Source organism: Lampetra fluviatilis, chromosome 65 (assembly GCF_964198595.1).
Source record: "Lampetra fluviatilis chromosome 65, kcLamFluv1.1, whole genome shotgun sequence".
Classification (NCBI taxonomy): domain Eukaryota; kingdom Metazoa; phylum Chordata; class Hyperoartia; order Petromyzontiformes; family Petromyzontidae; genus Lampetra; species Lampetra fluviatilis.
The window spans coordinates 4,066,788-4,090,418 of record NC_136339.1 but is presented as its reverse complement, the minus strand read 5'-3'; the positions used below and the strand labels follow the sequence as shown (position 1 = coordinate 4,090,418).

Below are 23,631 nucleotides of genomic sequence, written 5' to 3'. Positions count from 1 at the left end.
GGCTACACGGCGAGCGGCAACGTCGCAGGTGAGGTGACACCGTCGTCATCGACATCGTCATCATCATCGTCATCATCATCAACATCGTTATCAACATCGTCATCAACATCGTCATCATCATCAACATCGTCATCAACGTCGTCATCGTCATCAACATCGTTATCAATATCGTCGACATCATCGTCGACATCATCATCAACATCGTTATCAACATCGTCATCAATATCGTCGTCATCATCGTCATCATCATCGTCGTCATCATCGTCGTCATCATCGTCGTCATCATCGTCATCATCGTCGTCATCATTGTCGTCATCAACATCGTCATCAACATCGTCATCATCATCGTCGACATCATCATCAACATCGTTATCAACATCGTCATCAATATCGTCGTGGTGATGATGATGGTGGTGGTGATGGTGGTGATGGTGGTGGTGGTGATGGTGGTGATGGTGGTGGTGATGATGATGATGATGGTGGTGGTGGTGATGATGATGGTGGTGATGATGGTGGTGGTGATGGTGGTGGTGGTGATGGTGGTGATGGTGGTGGTCATGATGATGGTGGTGGTGATGGTGGTGATGGTGGTGGTGGTGATGGTGGTGATGGTGATGGTGATGATGGTGGTGGTGATGGTGATGGTGGTGGTGATGGTGGTGATGGTGGTGGTGGTGATGATGATGGTGGTGGTGGTGATGATGATGGTGGTGGTGATGGTGGTGATGGTGGTGATGGTGGTGGTGATGGTGATGGTGGTGGTGATGGTGGTGATGGTGGTGGTGGTGATGATGATGGTGGTGGTGGTGATGATGATATTGATGGGGGTGGTGATGGTGATGATGGTGGTGGTGATGACGGTGATGACGGTGATGATGGTGATGATGGTGATGTTGGTGATAATTGTGATGATGATGGTGGTGATGGTGGTGGTGGTGATGATGGTGGTAGTGATGATGATGGTGGTGGTGGTGATGATGATGGTGGTGGTGGTGATGATGATGGTGGTGGTGGTGATGATGATGGTGGTGGTGGTGATGATGGTGGTGGTGATGATGGTGGTGGTGATGATGATGGTGATGATGGTGGTGATGATGATGGTGATGATGATGGTGATGATGGTGGTGATAATGATGATGGTGGTGATAGTGTTGATGGTGGTGATGGTGGTGGTGATGATGGTGGTGGTGATAATGGTGATGATGGTGGTGATGATGATGATGGTGGTGATAATGATGATGGTGATGATAGTGTTGATGGTAGTGATGGTGATGATGATGATGGTGGTGATAATGATGATGGTGGTGATAGTGTTGATGATGGTGATGATGGTGATGATGGTGGTGGTAATGATGATGGTGGTGATAATAGTGTTGATGATGGTGATGATGGTGGTGGTGATGGTGGTGGTGATGATGGTGGTGATCTCAGAGTAGTGGAGTAAGGGATGTGCATTGCACTTTCATATCGAGGATGATTGCTGTTGCAGTTTTACTGCGAAGAAATGTGACATTATTTGGCAATTTCCTGAAGGTGTTGGTGGTCGATTGTGCCCGCTGAAGGAGGCCCATTGCCCGAAACGTCTCCTGTCATGTTAACTTTACTGTTGTTATTTTTGTTATACGGATGTTTTAGTATTATTGGCGAACGCATGGAGCCTTCAGTTTTATTGTTATTATATCTGCTGCTGCTGCTGCTGTTATTGATTATCTCAGTTCGGCCGTCGGCTAAAACAACATGGGAGTTTTAATATTTAATGCCGCGTGTAAAGGCGGAGATTTATCTCGAGAGAGTGACCGCCGAATCGTAACAAGGACATCAACAACACCACAACAACCACCACAACAAGAACCACCCCCACCACAATAACCACCGCAATAACGACAACCACCACAGCAACGACAACCACCACAACAACCACAACGACAACAGCCACCACCACCACAGCAGCAACCACCACTACAACAACAACCACCATAACATCAACACAAACCACCACAACAACCACCACAACCACCACAACCAACACAACAACAACAACACCCACCATCACCACAACAGCCACCACCACCACAAGAAAAACCACCCCCACCACAACAACCACCACCACCACAGCAGCAACCACCACCACAACAAGAACCTCCCCCACCAAAACAACCACCACCACCACAGCAGCAACCACCACCACCACAACAACAACAACGATGACCATAACAACTACCAGAACAACCACCACCACAACAACAACCACCACCACAACAACAACCACCACCACAACAACACGGGAACAACAGTCCCAGAGATGGGGGAGGGAGGAAGGGGTAGAGAGAAAACGGAACGGATGGCAACCCCCCGTGGAAGACTTTAAACACTAAACAAAGCATTTACAACATTGGAACCTCATTTGCCAGTAAAAAATATGATGATTGTTGTTTTACCCTTTTATCTGGCAAACAAAACTGACACCGTTTTTTACAAGGAGTCATGTTTGCATAGACCACAATACCTGCAGACATAATGCAAACAAAAAACATAACTCTGATAATATGTAAAAAAATGCGTCAGTTTTTGTTGCCGGATAGAAGGGTAAAAAAAAACAATTATCACTAAACAGAGCTCTTTGTTATGTGTTGTTAGCCGGGTCTAAGTGCCCCAATCAGCTGCCACGTGGCCCTTTATGTCAGAAGCGACCCCCTGGCCAATCACAAACGAGAGCTGCTCAACAAAGTGAACTTATCATCATCATCATCGTAGGGAAATTACAGATGCATAGAGACACATAGAAATACACAGAGACCCACAGAGATACACAGAGACACATAGAGATACACAGAGACACAGAGGTACACAGACCCACAGACATACATAGAGACCCACAGAGATACACAGAGACCTACAGAGATACAAAGAGACACACAGAGATACACAGAGACACACAGAGATACACAGAGACCCACAGAGATACACAGAGACCCACAGAGATACACAGAGACCCACAGAGATACACAAATACACACTGAGATAGACAGAGACACACAGAGATACACAGAGACCCACAGAGATACACAGAGACACATAGATATACACAGAGACACACAGAGATACACAGAGACCCACAGATACACATTGAGACCCACAGAGATACACAGAGACACACAGAGATACACAGAGACCCACAGAGATACATAGAGACCCACAGAGATACACAGAGACCCACAGAGATACACATAGACCCATAGAGACACACAGAGACCCACAAAGATGCATAGAGACCCATAGATATACACAGAGACCCACAGAGATAGAGAGAGAGAGAGACACGCAGACTCCAAATATACAGCAGCAGGCGTCAGGGTCTGGATGGACCCCACGACCTCCTGTAGACCAGGCGAGGTAGTTAACATCTCCTAGCCACCGTGATGATGATGATGAGAGAGAGAGACACGCAAACTCCAAATATACAGCAGGAATCAGGGTCTGGATGGAACCCACGACCTCCTGTACACCAGGCGAGGTAGTTAACATCTCCTAGTCACCGTGATGATGATGAGAGAGACAGAGACACGCAAACTCCAAATATACAGCAGCAGGCGTCAGGGTTGGGATTGAACCCACGACCTCCTGTACACCAGGCGAGGTGGTTAACATCTCCTAGCCACCGTGATGATGATGAGAGAGAGAGAGACACGCAAACTCCAAATATACAGCAGCAGGCGTCAGGGTTGGGATTGAACCCACGACCTCCTGTAGACCAGGCGAGCTGGTTAACATCTCACAGCCACCGTGGAGCCCCAGAGGAGAGGTTCCCATCCGGCGACAGTGAGCGCAGCGAGCAGTTGCAAGGGTTTACACTGAGACATCTCCTTTAGCAGTGGCAAAATATAGAAAGTAGGTTTTTACCCTTTCAACTGGTACAAAACTGACACCTTTATACAAGGCATCATGTTTGCAATAACCACAACACAAGCAGTCAAAATGCAAACAAAAAGAAACAACTCTGATGATGATAATGGTATGCACTGTCCTTGAAGTTGATTGGTCCACACCCGAGACAGCTTTTCTTAGAGCCTAGTCTCCATTGGTGTTGGACCAGATGACGCCAAAAGGCGTACAACTCAAAGACAGCGCACTATCAGATTATTGAGAGCTCTGGGGTAAGCATTTACACTGAGACATCTCCTTTACCAGTGGCAAAATATAGTGATAGGTTTTTACCCTTTCAACTGGTACAAAAACTGACACCTTTATACAAGGCATCATGTTTGCAATAACCACAACACAAGCAGTCAAAATGCAAACAAAATGACACAACTCTGATAATGATATAAAGGTGTCAGTTTTTGTACCAGTTGAAAGGGTAAAAACCTATCACCAGTTGCAAGGGCATCTTCACCTTTGGCTGCGAGGCCGTAAACCCCGGGGGGTGGGGGGGGTGGGATGGAGGGGGGGAGGAGGGGGATGGAGGGGGGGGGGGTGGGGGGGATGGGGGGGATGGATGGGGGGGATGGGGGGGGAAGGAGGGGGCGGATGGAGGGGGGAGGAGGGGGATGGAGGGGGGGGGATGGGGGCGATGGAGGGGGGGAGGAGGGGGGTGGGTGGGATGGAGGGGGGGGATGGAGGGGGGGGGGATGGAGGGGGATAGGAGGGGGATGGAGGGGGGGGGATGGGGGGGATGGGGGGGATGGATGGGGGGGATGGGGGGGATGGAGGGGGGGGATGCGGGGGATGGAGGGGGAGGATGGGGGGGGGATGGAGGGGGGGGGATGGAGGGGGATGGGGGGGGGGCTCGCGTTCGAGACTCGTGACGCCTCTAAATCTGCCCGCGGTTCTCCAACGACCCGGCAGCAGATTTAGGGGCCGTCCATAAATGACGTCACGCACCTAGGGGGTGGGGGGGGGTCAGAGATTTGTGACGATGTGTGACGAAGGGGGGGGGGGGGGGGGTGAGAAACGTGACGTCACATCAAAATGCGCAACTTTAAATAAATATAGGCAACACGTTTTACTTAATTAAATAGACTTTTTAATAAATGTTTTCTCCTACAACATCAGAGTGCAACGCCACATTAAATACGCACTACAATGACAATAGTTTAAAGCGATTTGAAGCATGTTTTTTTTGTTTTGGGGGGGGGGGGGGGCACAGCTTTGTGACGTCATATTTGTCCAAAATCGCGTGACGTCATTTATGGACGGACCCCTTACACAGCATCTTCTTCCTTGCCCCGTGTGTATGAGTCTATGTGTGTCTATGAGTCTCTGTGTGAGTCTATGGGTGTCTATGAGTCTCTGTGTGAGTCTGTGTGTCTATGAGTCTCTGTGTGAGTCTGTGTGTCTATGAGTCTCTGTGTCAGTCTATGGGTGCCTATGAATCTCTGTGTGAGTCTATGGGTGTCTATGAGTCTCTGTGTGAGTCTATGGGTGTATATGAATCTGTGTGTGAGTCTATGGGTGTCTATTAATCTCTGTGTGTGTCTATGGGTGTCTGAATCTCTGTGTGAGTCTATGTGTGTCTATGAGTCTCTGTGTGAGTCTATGGGTGTATATGAATCTGTGTGTGAGTCTATGGGTGTCTATGCATCTCTGTGTGTGTCTATGGGTGTCTGAATCTCTGTGTGAGTCTATGGGTGTCTATGAGTCTCTGTGTGAGTCTATGGGTCTCGATGGATCTCTGTGTGAGTCTATGGGTGTCTATGAGTCTCTGTGTGAGTCTATGGGTGTCTATGGATCTCTGTGTGAGTCTATGTGTGTCTATGGATCTCTGTGTGAGTCTATGGGTGTCTATGCATCTCTGTGTGAGTCTGTGTGTCTATGAGTCTCTGTGTGAGTCTGTGTGTCTATGAGTCTCTGTGTCAGTCTATGGGTGCCTATGAATCTCTGTGTGAGTCTATGGGTGTCTATGAGTCTCTGTGTGAGTCTATGGGTGTATATGAATCTGTGTGTGAGTCTATGGGTGTCTATTAATCTCTGTGTGTGTCTATGGGTGTCTGAATCTCTGTGTGAGTCTATGTGTGTCTATGAGTCTCTGTGTGAGTCTATGGGTGTATATGAATCTGTGTGTGAGTCTATGGGTGTCTATGCATCTCTGTGTGTGTCTATGGGTGTCTGAATCTCTGTGTGAGTCTATGGGTGTCTATGAGTCTCTGTGTGAGTCTATGGGTCTCGATGGATCTCTGTGTGAGTCTATGGGTGTCTATGAGTCTCTGTGTGAGTCTATGGGTGTCTATGGATCTCTGTGTGAGTCTATGTGTGTCTATGGATCTCTGTGTGAGTCTATGGGTGTCTATGCATCTCTGTGTGAGTCTATGGGTGTCTATGCATCTCTGTGTGAGTCTATGGGTGTCTATGAAACTCTGTGTGAGTCTATGGGTGTCTATGGATCTCTGTGTGAGTCTATGGGTGTCTATGAGTCTCTGTGTGAGTCTATGGGTGTCTATGGATCTCTGTGTGAGTCTATGGGTGTCTATGAGTCTCTGTGTGAGTATGGGTGTCTATGAGTCTCTGTGTGAGTCTATGTGTGTCTATGAGTCTCTGTGTGAGTCTATGGGTGTCTATGAGTCTCTGTGTGAGTCTATGGGTGTCTATGAGTCTCTGTGTGAGTCTATGGGTGTCTATGAGTCTCTGTGTGAGTCTATGGGTGTCTATGAGTCTCTGTGTGAGTCTATGGGTGTCTATGAATCTCTGTGTGAGTCTATGGGTGTCTATGAATCTCTGTGTGAGTCTATGGGTGTCTATGATTCTCTGTGTGAGTCTATGTGTGTCTATGAGTCTCTGTGTGAGTCTATGGGTGTCTATGAATCTCTGTGTGAGTCTATGGGTGTCTATGGATCTCTGTGTGAGTCTATGGGTGTCTGTGGATCTCTGTGTGAGTCTATGGGTGTCTATGAGTCTCTGTGTGAGTCTATGGGTGTCTATGAGTCTCTGTGTGAGTCTACGGGTGTCTATGAGTCTCTGTGTGAGTCTATGGGTGTCTATGAATCTCTGTGTGAGTCTATGTGTGTCTATGAATCTCTGTGTGAGTCTATGGGTGTGTATGGATCTCTGTGCGAGTCTATGGGTGTGTATGGATCTCTGTGTGAGTCTATGGGTGTCTATGAGTCTCTGTGTGAGTCTATGGGTGTCTATGAGTCTCTGTGTGAGTCTATGGGTGTCTATGGATCTCTGTGTGAGTCTATGTGTGTCTATGGATCTCTGTGTGAGTCTATGGGTGTCTATGCATCTCTGTGTGAGTCTATGGGTGTCTATGCATCTCTGTGTGAGTCTATGGGTGTCTATGAAACTCTGTGTGAGTCTATGGGTGTCTATGGATCTCTGTGTGAGTCTATGGGTGTCTATGAGTCTCTGTGTGAGTCTATGGGTGTCTATGGATCTCTGTGTGAGTCTATGGGTGTCTATGAGTCTCTGTGTGAGTCTATGGGTGTCTATGAGTCTCTGTGTGAGTCTATGTGTGTCTATGAGTCTCTGTGTGAGTCTATGGGTGTCTATGGATCTCTGTGTGAGTCTATGGGTGTCTATGAATCTCTGTGTGAGTCTATGGGTGTCTATGAATCTCTGTGTGAGTCTATGGGTGTCTATGATTCTCTGTGTGAGTCTATGTGTGTCTATGAGTCTCTGTGTGAGTCTATGGGTGTCTATGAATCTCTGTGTGAGTCTATGGGTGTCTATGGATCTCTGTGTGAGTCTATGGGTGTCTGTGGATCTCTGTGTGAGTCTATGGGTGTCTATGAGTCTCTGTGTGAGTCTATGGGTGTCTATGAGTCTCTGTGTGAGTCTACGGGTGTCTATGAGTCTCTGTGTGAGTCTATGGGTGTCTATGAATCTCTGTGTGAGTCTATGTGTGTCTATGAATCTCTGTGTGAGTCTATGGGTGTGTATGGATCTCTGTGCGAGTCTATGGGTGTGTATGGATCTCTGTGTGAGTCTATGGGTGTCTATGAGTCTCTGTGTGAGTCTATGGGTGTCTATGAGTCTCTGTGTGAGTCTATGGGTGTCTATGGATCTCTGTGTGAGTCTATGTGTGTCTATGGATCTCTGTGTGAGTCTATGGGTGTCTATGCATCTCTGTGTGAGTCTATGGGTGTCTATGCATCTCTGTGTGAGTCTATGGGTGTCTATGAAACTCTGTGTGAGTCTATGGGTGTCTATGGATCTCTGTGTGAGTCTATGGGTGTCTATGAGTCTCTGTGTGAGTCTATGGGTGTCTATGGATCTCTGTGTGAGTCTATGGGTGTCTATGAGTCTCTGTGTGAGTCTATGGGTGTCTATGAGTCTCTGTGTGAGTCTATGTGTGTCTATGAGTCTCTGTGTGAGTCTATGGGTGTCTATGGATCTCTGTGTGAGTCTATGGGTGTCTTTGAGTCTCTGTGTGAGTCTATGGGTGTCTATGAGTCTCTGTGTGAGTCTATGGGTGTCTATGAATCTCTGTGTGAGTCTATGGGTGTCTATGAATCTCTGTGTGAGTCTATGGGTGTCTATGAGTCTCTGTGTGAGTCTATGGGTGTCTATGAATCTCTGTGTGAGTCTATGGGTGTCTGTGGATCTCTGTGTGAGTCTATGGGTGTCTATGAGTCTCTGTGTGAGTCTATGGGTGTCTATGAGTCTCTGTGTGAGTCTATGGGTGTCTATGAATCTCTGTGTGAGTCTATGTGTGTCTATGAATCTCTGTGTGAGTCTATGGGTGTGTATGGATCTCTGTGCGAGTCTATGGGTGTGTATGGATCTCTGTGTGAGTCTATGGGTGTCTATGAATCTCTGTGTGAGTCTATGGGTGTCTATGTATCTCTGTGTGAGTCTATGGGTGTCTATGAGTCTCTGTGTGAGTCTATGGGTGTCTATGAGTCTCTGTGTGAGTCTATGGGTGTCTATGTATCTCTGTGTGAGTCTATGGGTGTCTATGAGTCTCTGTGTGAGTCTATGGGTGTCTATGGATCTCTGTGTGAGTCTATGGGTGTCTATGGATCTCTGTGTGAGTCTATGGGTGTCTATGAATCTCTGTGTGAGTCTATGTGTGTCTATGAATCTCTGTGTGAGTCTATGGGTGTGTATGGATCTCTGTGCGAGTCTATGGGTGTGTATGGATCTCTGTGTGAGTCTATGGGTGTCTATGAATCTCTGTGTGAGTCTGTGGGTGTCTATGAATCTCTGTGTGAGTCTATGGGTGTCTATGGATCTCTGTGTGAGTCTATGGGTGTCTATGAATCTCTGTGTGAGTCTATGTGTGTCTATGAGTCTCTGTGTGAGTCTACGTGTGTCTATGGACCTCTGTTTGAGTATTTGGGTGTCTATGAATCTCTGTGTGAGTCTATGGGTGTCTATGGATATCTGTGTGAGTCTATGGGTGTCTATGAATCTCTGTGTGAGTCTATGGGTGTCTATGAGTCTCTGTGTGAGTCTATGGGTGTCTATGTATCTCTGTTTGAGTTTCCGGGTGTCTATGAGTCTCTGTGTGAGTCTATGGGTGTCTATGGATCTCTGTGAGTCTATGGGTGTCTATTAGTCTCTGTGTGAGTCTATGGGTGTCTGTGGATATCTGTGTGAGTCTATGGGTGTCTATGAGTCTCTGTGTGAGTCTATTGGTGTCTTTGGATCTCTGTGTGAGTCTATGGGTGTCTATGAGTCTCTGTGTGAGTCTATGGGTGTCTATGAGTCTCTGTGTGAGTCTATTGGTGTCTTTGGATCTCTGTGTGAGTCTTTGGGTGTCTATGAGTCTCTGTGTGAGTCTATGGGTGTCTATGAGTCTCTGTGTGAGTCTATGGGTGTCTATGAATCTCTTTATGAGTCTATCGGTGTCTTTGGATCTCTGTGTGAGTCTATGGGTGTCTATGAGTCTCTGTGTGAGTCTATGGGTGTCTATGCATCTCTTTGTGAGTCTATGTGTGTCTTTGGATCACTGTGTGAGTCTATGGGTGTCTATGAGTCTCTGTATGAATCTATGGGTGTCTATGGATCTCTGTGTGAGTCTATGGGTGTCTTTGGATCTCTGTGTGAGTCTATGGGTGTCTATGGATCTCTGTGTGAGTCTATGGGTGTCTATGGATCTCTGTGTGAGTCTATGGGTGTCAATGGATCTCTGTGTGAGTCTATGGGTGTCTATGAGTCTCTGTTTGAGTATTTGGGTCTCTATGGATCTCTGTGTGAGTCTATGGGTGTCGTTGGATCTCTGTGTGAGTCTATGGGTGTCTATGAGTCTCTGTGTGAGTCTATGGGTGTCTATGCATCTCTGTGTGAGTCTATGTGTGTCTTTGGATCTCTGTGTGAGTCTATGGGTGTCTATGAGTCTCTGTATGAGTCTATGGGTGTCTATGGATCTCTGTGTGAGTCTATGGGTGTCTTTGGATCTCTGTGTGAGTCTATGGGTGTCTATGAGTCTCTGTGTGAGTCTATGGGTGTCTGAGTCTCTGTGTGAGTCTATGGGTGTCTATGAATCTCTGTGTGAGTCTACGGGTGTCTATGGATCTCTGTGTGAGTCTATGGGTGTCTATGCATCTCTGTGTGAGTCTACGGGTGTCTATGAATCTCTGTGTGAGTCTATGGGTGTCTATGGATCTCTGTTTGAGTATTTGGGTGTCTGAGTCTCTGTGTGAGTCTATGGGTGTCTATGAGTCTCTGTGTGAGTCTACGGGTGTCTATGGATCTCTGTGTGAGTCTATGGGTGTCTATGCATCTCTGTGTGAGTCTATGGGTGTCTATGGATCTCTGTGTGAGTCTATGGGTGTCTATGCATCTCTGTGTGAGTCTATGGGTGTCTATGCATCTCTGTGTGAGTCTATGGGTACGGGCGGACGTCGAGGCGACGTTCAGGGCACGTTCAGAGCGAGCAGCCTTGAAGATTAATTGGGAAATGGCTTTAACAAAAATATAAAAATAATTCCTCGGCTGAAGCTCGGCTTTGAGAAGAAAAATAAATAGAAATAATAAAAAATAAATACAAAATGTGACCCGGGGTCTTGAGATGAGAAGTAAGATTTTTAATAGCGAAAAAAAATAAAATAACAACGCAACATGGACCACGGATAACGAGAATGTGGGATCTGTCCATTGTGGTCCACGAACGAGCCTCGTTACCATAGTAACGACGCAATTACTTCCCCACCCCCTCGCCCCCACCCCCCACTGCCCCCTCGCCCCAACCCCTTGCCCCCACTCCACCCACTCGCCCCCACCCCCCATTCGCCCCCAAACTCCCCCCCCCACTCCACCCCCCCCACTCCCCCCTCTCCCTCACCCCCTCCCTCTCACTCAGTCCTCTACTCGTCCCCCCCCCACTCCCCCTTGCCTCCACCCCCCTCCACCCCCCATCGCCCCCCCCCCCTTCGCCCTCACCCCCCCCCGCTCCCCCCAACTCTCCCCCTCTCCCCCCCCACCCCTCTCCCCCCCACCCCACCTGCCTCCCCCCACCCCCCCACCAACTCCCTCCTTCTCTCCCCCCCACCTGCCCCCACCCCCTCCCGCCACCCCACCTGCCCCCACCTGCCCCCACCCCCTCCCCCCACCCCCACCTGCCCCCACCCCTCCCCCTCTCCCCCCCACCTGCCCCCACCCCTGGTTAATGATCCACAACTTCCGTTCCGTGATCGCTGTTCAGTTTCGTGTCTCGGGATTTAACGAAGGTCGCGCGCAGCCTTGATCAATCCACAGCTGAATGAACAATCATCATAATAATGTACTAGTACACTACACTATAGGTTACACTATACACTAGTGCACTACACTATACACTAGTGCACTACACTATACACTACACTATACACTAGTGCTGTACTAGTATACTACACTATACACTACACTATACACTACACACTACACTATACACTACACTATACACTAATGCTGTACTAGTATACGGTGGTGGTGGTGGTGTGGTGGTAGTGGTGGTGCTGGGCAGTTGGAGGCAGTCGCCCTCCAGCAACAACGCAAGGCAGAGGAGCGACGCTCACAACAACGAGCGGAGCGCCGGGCGGATAAATTTCAGCAAGTTGGCACAGTAGGGGGCACGGCTGGTGTACATCTACCGGTCATCTCAGGCAGTTAACCCATGGCACCACCTGGGGTCTGTCCCGTGACCTCCTGCACCTAGCCTGGCACAGTAGAGGGCACTGGTGGTGCATTTGCCAGTCATCACACAGTCAGTCAACCCGTGGCACCTGGGTCTGTCCCGTGACCTCCTGCACCTAGCCTGGCACAGTAGAGGCACTGGTGGTGCATCTACCGGTCATCTCAGGCAGTCAACCCATGGCACCACCTGGGGTCTGTCCCGTGACCTCCTGCACCTAGCCTGGCACATTAGGGAGTGGTACAGCTGTTGTGCATCTGCTGGGTCTGTGAGCCTTCGACACTAGCCTCAAAGTGCACCTAGCCTGGCACGGGCGCCGTGGTGACGTCACCGTGGTGGTATTGGGGGTGGAAATTCGTTGGAAATTGAAATAAAATTCAACAAACTGGGGGAGTGGGGGGGGAGGGGTACAACAGTTGCCAAGACAAAGTTTGAGTTCCACTCGGGTTTGTGTGACCATCGTCCACGTGGTTCGTGTCTTCATGTGCTTCGCTCATCTCACCGCTCTGCTCGCTCCCCCGCCCTCTCCCCCCCTCCTCCTCCACCACCTTCCCATGTGCTCTCTTCCTCCATACACGTGCGTGCGTGCGTGTGCGTGTGTGCGTGTGCGTGCGTGTGTGTGCGTGCGTGCGTGCGTGTGTGCGTGCGTGTGCGTGCGTGCGTGCGTGCGTGTGTGCGTGCGTGTGTGTGCGTGTGTGCGTGCGTGTGTGTGCGTGCGTGCGTGTGTGCGTGCGTGTGTGTGCGTGTGTGCGTGCGTGTGTGTGCATCCATACGCTGGTGACACACGCAATACACACACACACGTACACACGCACATGTACACCCACGTGCACGCACACACACACATGTGCACACACGTACACACACGCGTACACACGTACACACACATATATATGCACACATGCACACATACACACACGTATACACGAACGTACACACACACGTACGTACACACACACACGCACGTACACACATGTACACACACGTACACACACACACGTACACACACGGACACACACACACACGCACACACACACGCACACACACACGCACACACACACGTACACACACACGTACACACACACACGTACACACACACGCTCGTACACACACACACACGTCCACACACGTACACACACACACACACGCACACACACGCGTACACACACACACACGTACACACACACACGTACACACACAAGCCTACACACACACACATGTACACACACACACATGTACACACACACACGTACACACACATGTACACGCACACACACATGTACACACACACACACGTACACACACGTCAGAGTGGGGGTGGTGGGGAGCCGGGCAGAGTGGGAGGGGGTGCTATGGGGACACGAGCAGTGCGTGGGAGGAGGAGGTGGAGGAGGAGGTGGAGGAGGTGGAGGAGGAGGTGGAGGGATCGTCTGGGGACGAGTCTGTCTTCACCGATTCGATCCGAGAACCGCCTGGCGATCTAAGACACCAAGGTGCGTGCATGCCGGCAAATCATCATCACCATTATCACCATTATCACAATCATTATCATCACCACCACCACCACTATCATCATCACAACTGCCATCATCACCACCACCATCATCACAACCATCACAACCATCATCACCATTATCATCAACATCACCGACACAATCATTATCATCACTTTGACGATTATCGCTATCATCACCACCACCACTATCATCATCACAACTGCCATCATCACCACCACCATCATCACAACCATCATCACAACCATCATCACCATTATCATCAACATCACCGACACAATCATTATCATCACTTTGACGATTATCGCTATCATCACCACCACCACTATCATCACCAACACCATAATCACTACCACCATCATCACAACTACCATCATCATCACCACCATCATCACCATCATCACCGTCACAATCATCATCAACATCAGCATTACAATCATCACTATCATCATCACCACCACCACTATCATCATCACAACTACCATCATCACCACCATCATCACAACCAACATCACCATCATCACTGTCACAATCATTATCATCACTATCATCATCGCAATCATCACCATAATCAACACTACTATTATCACCACCACCATCATCACCAACATCATCATCATCACAATCATCACATCATCACCACCAACACTATCATCACCACCACCATCATCACAACCATCATCACCATCATCACCGTCACAATCATCATCAACATCAGCATTACAATCATCACTATAATCAACGCAATCATAACCATAATCACCACCACCATCATCACCACCACCATCATCACCACCATCATCACCACAACCACTATCATCACCGCCATTATCACTACCACCATCATCATCACAACTACCATCATCACCACCACTATCATCATCACCGCCACCACCATCATCACCACAACCATCATAACCAACTCATACCCGATCAACCCATTCCCCATATTCTTGGTTCATTCTGTAAAGTCACGTAGAAGGGAAATAATAAAATAATATTTTTTTTTACATAATAAAATAAAATTCTCACGACGTTTCGGCCAGAACGCAAACAGCCGTCCTCAGGTGAAGAAACAGAGTTTTCGGAAAGACAGCGTCCCCGTCAACCCATACGGTTTATTCTGTATTCTTGTACAAGGAAAGTGAGTTTCCAGGGCGATTCGGCGTACAGACATTTCAATACGGGGCAAAAAAGTGTCCATCTGTTTGTGTTTCTACCTTGCGATGGAACTTTGTAGGATGAACGTTGAGATTTATAAAGGGCACGGGGTGACCAATACGGTCTGAGTTTCTCTCTAATAAGGTCGGGGCACTCATAAGGGGTTGACAGATATGAGAGTGTGTGGGTGAGTGTGTGGGTGGGTGAGTGTGTGGGTGAGTGTGTGGTGGGGTGAGTGTGTGGGTGAGTGGGTGTGTGGGTAAGTGAGTGTGTGGTTGGGTGAGTGTGTGGGTGAGTGGGTGGCTGGGTGTGTGGGTAAGTGAGTGTGTGGTTGGGTGAGTGTGTGGGTGAGCGAGTGTGTGGGTGAGTGTGTGGTTGGGTGAGTGTGTGGGTGAGTGGGTGGGTGGGTGAGTGTGTGGGTGAGTGTGTGGGTGAGTGGGTGGGTGGGTGAGTGTGTGGGTAAGTGAGTGTGTGGTTGGGTGAGTGTGTGGGTGAGTGGGTGGGTGGGTGAGTGTGTGGGTGAGTGTGTGGGTGAGTGAGTGTGTGGGTGAGTGTGTGGGTGAGTGAGTGTGTGGTTGGGTGAGTGTGTGGGTGAGTGGGTGGGTGGGTGAGTGTGTGGGTAAGTGAGTGTGTGGTTGGGTGAGTGTGTGGGTGAGTGGGTGGGTGGGTGAGTGTGTGGGTAAGTGAGTGTGTGGTTGGGTGAGTGTGTGGGTGAGCGAGTGTGTGGGTGAGTGTGTGGGTAAGTGAGTGTGTGGTTGGGTGAGTGTGTGGGTGAGTGAGTGGGTGAGTGAGTGTGTGGGTGAGTGTACTAGTGGTGAGTGTGTGTGTGGTTGGGTGTGTGGTTGGGTGAGTGTACTAGTGGTGAGGGTACTAGTGGTGAGTGTAGTAGTGGTGAGTGTACTAGTGGTGAGTGTAGTTGTGGTGAGTGTACTAGTGGTGAGTGTAGTAGTGGTGATTGTCTATTTGTTTGCATTTCTCCCTTGCGATGGAACTTTGCAGGATGAACGTTGAGATTTATAAAGGCCACGGGTGACCAATACGATCTGAGTTGGTCTATAATAAGGATAGGGGCACTGATAAGGGGTTGACATTTCGATTTAAAGCTTTCGTGACTGCAGGGATTCATCTTCTTGGTTCTTTCGGTAAAGTCACGTAGAATGGAAATAATAAAAATAAAACGTAATAAAATAATTCTCACGACGTTTCGGCCACAACGCAAGCAGCCGTCCTCAGGTGGAGAACAGGCCCGTCGAGGAGACAGAGTCAGACGGCTGCTTGCGTTGTGGCCGAAACGTCGTGAGAATTATTTTATTATGTTTTATTTTTATTATTTTATTATTTCCATTCTACGTGACGACTTTACCGAAAGAACCAACAAGAAGGGGTTGGCAGTTTTTTTCCAACGACGAAGACGACGTTGATATTGCGAATGCGGTGTAAGTGATTGAGCTCCCACTCGCTGAGTGTCCATCCCAATCGCCAGGGCTCACTCCGTCTGTGATGGTACCTCTCCCTGCGCGTTCCGGCATCCGCGTCCCGTAGAGACCCCCCCACCACCCCCCCACCCCCCCCCACCCTCCGGGATGAAGCCATGTTGCAGGCGCGGGTGGGTTGATTCTAGTGTAATAAAGGACTCTTTCACTGTGTCTCTCTCCGTTGTCCTTTATTTGGGTTCTTACAACTTCGCCCCGCACGGCCCTCGCTCAGAGCCTTATCCACCTTCCGCTCGGCAGCCCTTCTGCTGCCGTCGCTCACGTAGCCTTTTCTCCTCGCTCCTGATGCAGCTCCGCTGCTGACTTCCCTCTCAGCCTCTCCGCCCTTATGCAGTCTCTCGGCTGCTCTCTCTGCAGCCCCACCGCTGCTCTCCGTCTCCCCCGTGCCCGGACACCGCTAGCCGACGGTGCCGAGTCCCGTCCTGTGGCGATCACGCCACTCTCCACCCTCTGCCCTGCGTGGCCTCCTCCCGTCTTTATTCTCACACTCTCCTCCCGTCTCTTCCGGTTCCCGCCCTTAAGAGCTTTCCCTTCTCCCCCACGTGGCCTAACCCCTCCCCCCGTTACGTCATATCCGCGAGGCCGTTTACGCCCGCATTACACTAGGAACTTGAATTGTGAGAAGAGACAAGACGTTGGGAAATGAGTGACAAACGGTGACTCACCAGTGACTCCGGCTACCCGTACCCGGCCGGGTACGGGTAGCCGGGTATCGGGTAGGGTACGGGTATCGGGTACCCGGTTGCGACCTCTGTGCTGTGTGTTCTAGCCGAGGGGCACCCCCAGTGTCAGCCGTCTGATCGCAAGCCGCCAGCGTTCACCAGCTGATCTCCGCGTATGGCGTGCGTCACGCCTGCCCCGCCACTCACCCTCCTTCGCACCCCCTCCCACCCCACCTTCTCGCTGTACCAGGCAAGGTGCACGCGGCGGTGGCTGGGCGGCCACGCGGCGGTGGTGGCGGTGGTGGCGGTGGTGGCGGCGGTGGCGGCGGTGGTGGCGGTGGTGGCGGTGGTGGCGGCTACTACTCATCGGACAGCGCCGGCAGCGGCAGCTTCAGCGCAAATCCTGGGTTCAAGTACCGTCCCTCGAAGCGTCCGAAAGTCAAGCCCTCCCTCGATGGTACGCACGTCACCCCCCGCGCACGTACCCACGCACACGTACCTACTCGCACGTACTCACACGTGCATTGGCTTCTGGTTGCCGCACGAATGATTTACAAATGAACCATCGTAATAATATCCTCGCTTGCTGATCTCAAGAAGCTATGAACCCGGCTTTTCACACGAAATCAACTTGGAACTCGCTCACTCGCTCATCATCTCACTCACTCGTAAATCCACTCACTCGATTACCCACTCACCCACCATTTCACTCATTCTCTCACTCGTTCACTCACTCGTTCACTCATTCACTCACTCATTCTCTCACTTTTGGTCTCTTGACCCCTCACCCTGGTCACACGAAATCAACTTGGAACTCACTCACTCGCTCATCATCTCACTCACTCGATTACCCACTCACCCACCTTCTCATTCATTCACTCGTTCACTCACTCGTTCACTCACTCGTTCACTCACTCATCCACTCACTCCTTCACTCACGCAACATCAACGTGTAATTTGAAGCCTCACTCTCTTGGATGTCCTCCTACAACCTAATGATGCTGATGATGCTGATGATGATGATGATGCTGCTGATGATGCTGATGATGATGCTGCTGATGATGCTGATGATGATGCTGATGATGATGATGCTGATGATGCTGATGATGATGCTGCTGATGATGCTGATGATGCTGATGATGATGCCGATGATGCTGCTGATGATGATGCTGATGATGCTGATGATAATGATGCTGATGATGCTGATGATGATCATGCTGATGATGCTGATGATAATGATGCTGATGCTGATGATGCTGATGCTGATGATAATGATGATGCTGATGATGCTGATGATGCTGATGATGCTGATGATAATGATGCTGATGATGCGGATGATAATGATGCTGATGATGCTGATGATGCTGATGCTGATGATGCTGATGATGCTGATGATGCTGATGATGCTGATGACGCTGATGATAATGATGCTGATGATGCTGATGATGCTGATGACCCCTTTGCCCCCTCACCCCCCCCCTCCCCTCCCGGCGTCGCCAGACCTGCCCCTCCCCCCCGCCCCTCCCCCACCGGTGGGCACGTGCCCCCCAATGATGACGACGATGGTGATGGTGGGCGGAGTGGGGGGCTCCCTGGAGCGAGGCGGTGGGTGCGGTGACGATGGCGAGCGGAGCCTGGAGGGGCATTGCGGAGCCCCCACAGACAAACTCTACGACCTGCACGGTACGCGGGGGGCGGGGTCAAGGGGGGGATATAGGGTCACAGGGTCATGGGGTGATGGGGTCATGGGTCACGGGGTCATGGGGTTATGGAGTCATGGAGTTATGGGGTCACGGGGTCATGGGGATATTGGGTCACTGGGTCATGGGGATGTGGGGTCACTGGGTCATGGGGTTATGGGGTCATTGGGTCATGGGGTTATGGGGTTATGAGGACACTGGGTCATGGGGTCACGGGGTCATGGGGTTATGGGGACACTGGGTCATGGGGTCACAGGGTCACGGGGGTATGTGGTCACTGGGTCATGGGGTCACGGGGTCACTGGGTTATGGGGTCACTTGGTAATTGTGTCATGGGGATATGGGGTCATGGTGATATGGGGTCAATGGGTCATGGGGTTACGGGGATGGCTGAATGATAATGGCTTTCAAGATGCCGGGGAGATCTTTGTGTCTCTGTGGCTGGCGTAGAAGCCCCACCTTACTCCCGGCCAAACTTCCATGGCGGTGGTGGCTACGGTGGTGGTGGTGGCTACGGTGGTGGTGGTGACTACGGTGGTGGCTACGGTGGTGGTGGTGGTGGTGGTGACTACGGTGGTGGCTACGGCGGTGGTGGTGGTGGTGGCTACGGTGGTGGTGGTGCCACCCCGGGTTTCGGCGCGGGACCGATGATGGGGCCCCGGCGGGCACCGTCCGGGAGGTCGTGCGGGCACGCCGATGCCGATGCCGACTTCGTGGAGGTCGCGGATGAGACCCACGCCGGCAAGCCGTGCTACGTGAGCACCCCCCCCCCCTCTTGGTGATGGTGGCCAGGAGATGTTAACTCCCTCGCCTGGTGTACAGGAGGTCGTGGGTTCAATCCCAACCCTGACGCCTGCTGCTGTATATTTGGAGTTTGCGTGTCTCTCTCATCATCATCACGGTGGCTAGGAGATGTTAACTCCCTCGCCTGGTGTACAGGAGGTCGTGGGTTCAATCCCAACCCTGACGCCTGCTGCTGTATATTTGGAGTTTGCGTGTCTCTCTCATCATCATCATCATCACGGTGGCTAGGAGATGTTAACTACCTCGCCTGGTATACAGGAGGTCGTGGGTTCAATCCCAACCATGACGCCTGCTGCTGTATATTTGGAGTTATGATGGTGAAGAGATTAGTCCACACACTTTGCTGTGATGACGATGATGATGGTGATGATGATGGTGAACAGATGGAGATTAGTCCGCACACTTGTTCTGCAGTGCCTTCTCCTGGCGAGCCAGAGTAACAACAATCATAACAACAACAACAATCATAGCACCAACAACAACAATCACAACAACGACAACAACAATCACAACAACAACAATCATACCAACAACAACAACAATCATAACAACAACAACAACAATCACAACAACAACAACAATCATACCAACAACAACAACAATCATAACAACAACAATCATAACAACAACAACAATCACAACAACAACAACAACAATCATACCAACAACAACAATCATACCAACAACAACAATCATAACAACAACAACAATCATAACAACAATCACAACAACAACAATCACAACAACAAGAATCATAACAACAACAACAACAATCATAACAACAACAACAATCACAACAACAACAATCACAACAACAACAACAACAATCACAACAACAACAACAATCACAACAACAACAACGCTAACACTTGTGTCCTATCCCTTCTTGTCTGCAGGCCGACATGAGGTGAAGCTGCCTGCCGTGCGTCGTGACGAAGTTTTCTAAGAAACTGACCCCCATCTCCCCCCCCCCCACCATAGCCCCCCCCGACCATCGCCTCCCCCCACCATCGCCCCCCCCCCCACCATCGCCCCCCCCCCCACCATCGCCCCCCCCCACACCCCTCCCCCCCCCCGACATCGACTTCCCTGCTCTGACAACATGACCCAAGCCGCACGCTGCCGACTGCCTCGCCTGCGACAATCACCGCGGCCGCCTCGGTCGTGGCGGTGGTGGTGGCGGTGGCGGTGGTGGTGGCGGTGGTGGTGGTGGTGGCGGTGGTGGCGGTGGTGGCGGTGGTGGCGGTGATGGCGGTGGTGGCGGCGGTGGTGGCGGTGGTGGCGGTGGTGGCGGTGGTGGCGGTGGTGGTGGTGGCGGTGGTGGCGGTGGTGGTGGCGGTGGCGGTGGTGGTGGCGGTGGCGGTGGTGGTGGTGGCGGTGGTGGTGGCGGTGGTGGTGGCGGTGGTGGCGGTGGCGGTGGTGGTGGCGGTGGTGGCGGCGGTGGTGGCGGTGGTGGTGGCGGTGGTGGCGGCGGTGGTGGCGGTGGTGGTGGCGGTGGTGGTGGCGGTGGTGGCGGTGGTGGTGGTGGTGGTGGTGGTGGCGGTGGCAGTGTTGGCAGTGGTGGTGCTGCTACTGGTGATGATGATGGTGGTCGTGAGGCTGACGGACTCCCCCCGATTACAACTCGAGCCGGCGTTTGAGAGTCACCGACGCGAACGCCCGGCCGCCTTTGTCTCTCCAGTGGCGTTGCTGCCCGAGTTTCAGAAGAGACGAGATGCTAACAAACCCCCACTCACCCACCACCCCCCCCCCCCTCCATTCTGTCGTCAGCCCCCCACCTCCCAGCCCCCCACCCCCCCCCCCAGCTTCCCACGGCTTCAGTGTACGGTTCGATTATTTATATATATATACATCCGTGTGTTAAACGGTCGTGGGCTTCCTCCTCCCCTAGGTCGACTCAGCCTCAAATGAGTAACCCGGTGCTGTTTGCGAGTAGTTAGAAAGCTATAAAAAAAAAGCATCGCCGCTGGGGGAGACAAAGGCGGTCGGGCGTGGTGCTGGGCACCCGCCCACCCCTCGTGGGCTGCTACTCGCTAACAGCACTTGCCGCAACAGTCGGTTGCAGGCTACACGGGGGATCTTTGTCTTTGCGCGATAGTGGGAGCGGTTCCCGTTGGCATGGAATCGATTCTCCACTCGTGGCCACCACCACCGACATCACCGACATCACCGACACCACCACACCGGTTGCGATATTATCTTAAACCGGTTCCTGGGACTCAGTATTCGTACAGGGACTCCTCTACTTAGGCACATTCGACTTACGAACTTTCATAGAGATAAGAACAAATCTGTCCCTATGTCCAGTTGCCTGTTCAGACCGAGAGTTCGATGGCAGTGGTGGCATCTACATCTTCAGAACGTGAAGAACCAGTGGCATCTACATCTGCAGAACATGAAGAACCAGTGGCATCTACATCTACAGAACGTGAAGAACCAGTGGCATCTAGATCTGTAGAACATGAAGAACCAGTGGCATCTACATCTGCAGAACGTGAAGAACCGGTGGCTTCTACATCTGTAGAACATGAAGAACCAGTGGCATCTACATCTGCAGAACGTGAAGAACCGGTGGCTTCTACATCTGTAGAACGTGAAGAACCAGTGGCATCTACATCTTCAGAACATGAAGAACCAGTGGCATCTACATCTGCAGAACGTGAAGAACCGGTGGCATCTACATCTGCAGAACGTGAAGAACCAGTGGCATCTACATCTGCAGAACGTGAAGAACCAGTGGCATCTACATCTGTAGAACGTCAAGAACCAGTGGCATCTACATCTTCAGAACATGAAGAACCAGTGGCATCTACATCTGCAGAACGTGAAGAACCAGTGGCATCTACATCTGCGGAACGTGAAGAACCAGTGGCATCTACATCTTCAGAACATGAAGAACCAGTGGCATCTACATCTGCAGAACGTGAAGAACCAGTGGCATCTACATCTTCAGAACGTAAAGAATCAGTGGCATCTACATCTGTAGAACGTAAAGAACCAGTGGCATCTACATCTGTAGAACGTGAAGAACCAGTAGCATCTACATCTGCAGAACATGAAGAACCAGTGGCATCTACATCTGCAGAACGTGAAGAACCAGCGGCATCTATATCTGTAGAACGTGAAGAATCAGTGGCATCTACATCTTCAGAACGTAAAGAATCAGTGGCATCTACATCTGTAGAACGTAAAGAACCAGTGGCATCTACATCTTCAGAACGTGAAGAACCAGCGGCATCTATATCTGTAAAACGTGAAGAATCAGTGGCATCTACATCTGTAGAACGTAAAGAACCAGTGGCATCTACATCTGCAGAACGTGAAGAACCAGTGGCATCTACATCTTTAGAACATGAAGAACCAGTGGCATCTACATCTGCAGAACGTGAAGAACCAGTGGCATCTACATCTGCAGAACATAAAGAACCAGTGGCATCTACATCTTCAGAACATGAAGAACCAGTGGCATCTACATCTTCAGAACATGAAGAACCAGTGGCATCTACATCTGCAGAACGTGAAGAACCAGTGGCATCTACATCTGCAGATCATGAAGAACCAGTGGCATCTACATCTGCAGATCATGAAGAACCAGTGGCACCTACATTTGCAGAACGTAAAGAACCAGTGGCATCCACATCTGCAGAAAGTGAAGAACCGGTGGCATCTACATCAACAGGAGATGATACAACTTTTAAAGCCATTCCCGTGTTTAGTGTCCATGCCGTCCAACATGTTTGGAATGGACAGGGGTAAAGTTGGCACTTACGAACAAACCGACTTACGAACAGCACCTATGTTAAATTTCGATTTAAAGCTTCTTTCGTGACTGCAGGGATTCATCTTCTTGGTTCTTTCGGTAAAGTCACGTAGAAGGGAAGTAATAAAATAATAAAAATAAAACACAATACAAATAATTCTCACGACGTTTCGGCCACAACGCAAGCAGCACATCCTCAGGTGAAGAAACTACGTTACCTAACTCGTTCATAAGTAGAGGCGTCCCTGTACGTGTGAGTTAGTGAACGCCGCCACCTATGACGAACAAACGAGGGGGGGGGGGGGGCCCAGGTGTGGTAGGTGCCACCTCACCCACCTCACCCACCTCACTCACCTCACCCACCTCACCCACCCACCTCACCCACCTCACCCACCTCACTCACCTCACCCACCTCACCCCACCCACCTCACCCACCTCACCCACTCACCTCACCCCCCCCCCCCCCCCCGTCCGTGTGCTCACTG

At 50.7% G+C, this 23,631-nt stretch overlaps 2 protein-coding genes across 2 annotated transcripts in view; both read left to right on the top strand.

Moving 5' to 3' along the window:
* Nucleotides 1-37, top strand: part of LOC144952032 (roundabout homolog 2-like) — a 41,761-nt gene extending 41,724 nt beyond the window's left edge. Inside the window, 1 exon segment of the mRNA XM_078882423.1 lies at nucleotides 29-37. Within this exon segment, the coding sequence (XP_078738549.1) occupies nucleotides 29-37 (9 nt within the window).
* On the top strand, nucleotides 1-20,371 carry LOC144952081 (uncharacterized). The gene is made up of 5 exons (XM_078882486.1): nucleotides 1-28; nucleotides 17,133-17,339; nucleotides 18,383-18,565; nucleotides 19,033-19,337; nucleotides 20,283-20,371. The coding sequence occupies exons 3-5, from the start codon at nucleotides 18,433-18,435 to the stop codon at nucleotides 20,295-20,297; spliced, it is 453 nt and encodes a 150-aa protein (XP_078738612.1). The 5' UTR covers nucleotides 1-28; nucleotides 17,133-17,339; nucleotides 18,383-18,432; the 3' UTR covers nucleotides 20,298-20,371.
* The last annotated feature ends 3,260 nt before the right edge of the window (nucleotides 20,372-23,631 follow it).

What these genes read in the sequence shown, in the direction of transcription:
- LOC144952081 (XM_078882486.1), top strand. Translation starts at nt 18,433, where the DNA reads ATGATGACGACGATGGTGATGGTGGGCGGAGTGGGGGGCTCCCTGGAG. An exon ending in CAAACTCTACGACCTGCACG is followed by an intron (nt 18,566 to 19,032) that starts GTACGCGGGGGG and finishes TGGCTGGCGTAG; the next exon opens with AAGCCCCACCTTACTCCCGG.